The sequence below is a fragment of the Papaver somniferum genome, unplaced genomic scaffold, assembly GCF_003573695.1.
Source record: "Papaver somniferum cultivar HN1 unplaced genomic scaffold, ASM357369v1 unplaced-scaffold_114, whole genome shotgun sequence".
In the NCBI taxonomy this organism is placed as follows: Eukaryota; Viridiplantae; Streptophyta; class Magnoliopsida; order Ranunculales; family Papaveraceae; genus Papaver; species Papaver somniferum.
In genome coordinates this window covers 2504329-2505180 of record NW_020620381.1, presented here as the reverse complement: position 1 = coordinate 2505180, position 852 = coordinate 2504329, and the positions used below count along the sequence as shown (strand labels likewise).

The following is an 852-nucleotide window of genomic DNA, read 5'->3' as shown; positions in this document are numbered from 1 at the left end:
AAACACGTTACGTTATTAATATTAAATTTGAAAATAAACAAATGAAGCTGAAATGCGGAAAGCCGAGATCGGATAGATTTGTGAAGCAATAAACAATTCTAAGAAAATTAGAATGTACTCATTCGTTCTGCAGAATCAATATATACTTCCACTCACCTTCCATTTCAGAAACCATATTGTACATTTTCGTACTTAGAGCAGAACCTTTCTTTCTCTGCAACCAAATATCAAAATCAAGAAACGATCATCATATACGCCCGAGAGAAGGAGCAGATTTACTAAACCAGCAAAGACAGCGATAACAATAAGTAGAAATGGAGCATCAAGATATATTGTCATCATCATCTCATCATATAGATGCAGCAACTGTTTTTCCTCTAGGTGCAGCTCTTCTTATTGTCGTAATATTCTGCATAAGTGGTGTCTTGTCTTGCTATTGTCACTGGGGAAAACCTGGTTCGGCTTCCAGCAATGCTGATCTTGAGGCAAACACACCCAACAAAGGTACCTCTACGTACCCAGTAAGTCTCATCATCATTTTTCTTTTTCTTTTTTTCTTTTTTTTTTTGATTTCTTTAATGTGTTTTTTTGTTGAGTTTTTATACGTTTAACTAGATAATCCTTTCTCATCATTTCTGTGTTCTTTTACTAATTAGCAGAGTTTGAAGATAGACCAGAGGGAAAGTTTACCAGTGCTAATGCCAGGGGATAACATACCGAGGTTCATTGCAATGCCATGTCCATGTCAACCACCGCACGCATTAAAAACAGACGCAATACATATCGTGGAAATAGACGTGAAGCTGTCGGTTGCTCCAACAGTCATGTGAATAGTCATATGATTAACTAGAT

The 852-nt window shown here is 36.5% G+C and overlaps 1 protein-coding gene across 1 annotated transcript; it reads left to right on the top strand.

The window, feature by feature from the left end:
• Positions 1-314: 314 nt before the first annotated feature.
• On the top strand, positions 315-852 carry LOC113328820 (uncharacterized protein At5g65660-like). The gene is made up of 2 exons (XM_026575827.1): positions 315-521; positions 660-852. The coding sequence occupies exons 1-2, from the start codon at positions 315-317 to the stop codon at positions 828-830; spliced, it is 378 nt and encodes a 125-aa protein (XP_026431612.1). The 3' UTR covers positions 831-852.

Excerpts from the sequence above, each read along its gene's own strand:
- LOC113328820 (XM_026575827.1), top strand. The coding sequence starts at position 315 with ATGGAGCATCAAGATATATTGTCATCATCATCTCATCATATAGATGCA. Across the intron at positions 522-659 it reads AAGGTACCTCTACGTACCCA|AGTTTGAAGATAGACCAGAG; the intron begins GTAAGTCTCATC and ends ACTAATTAGCAG.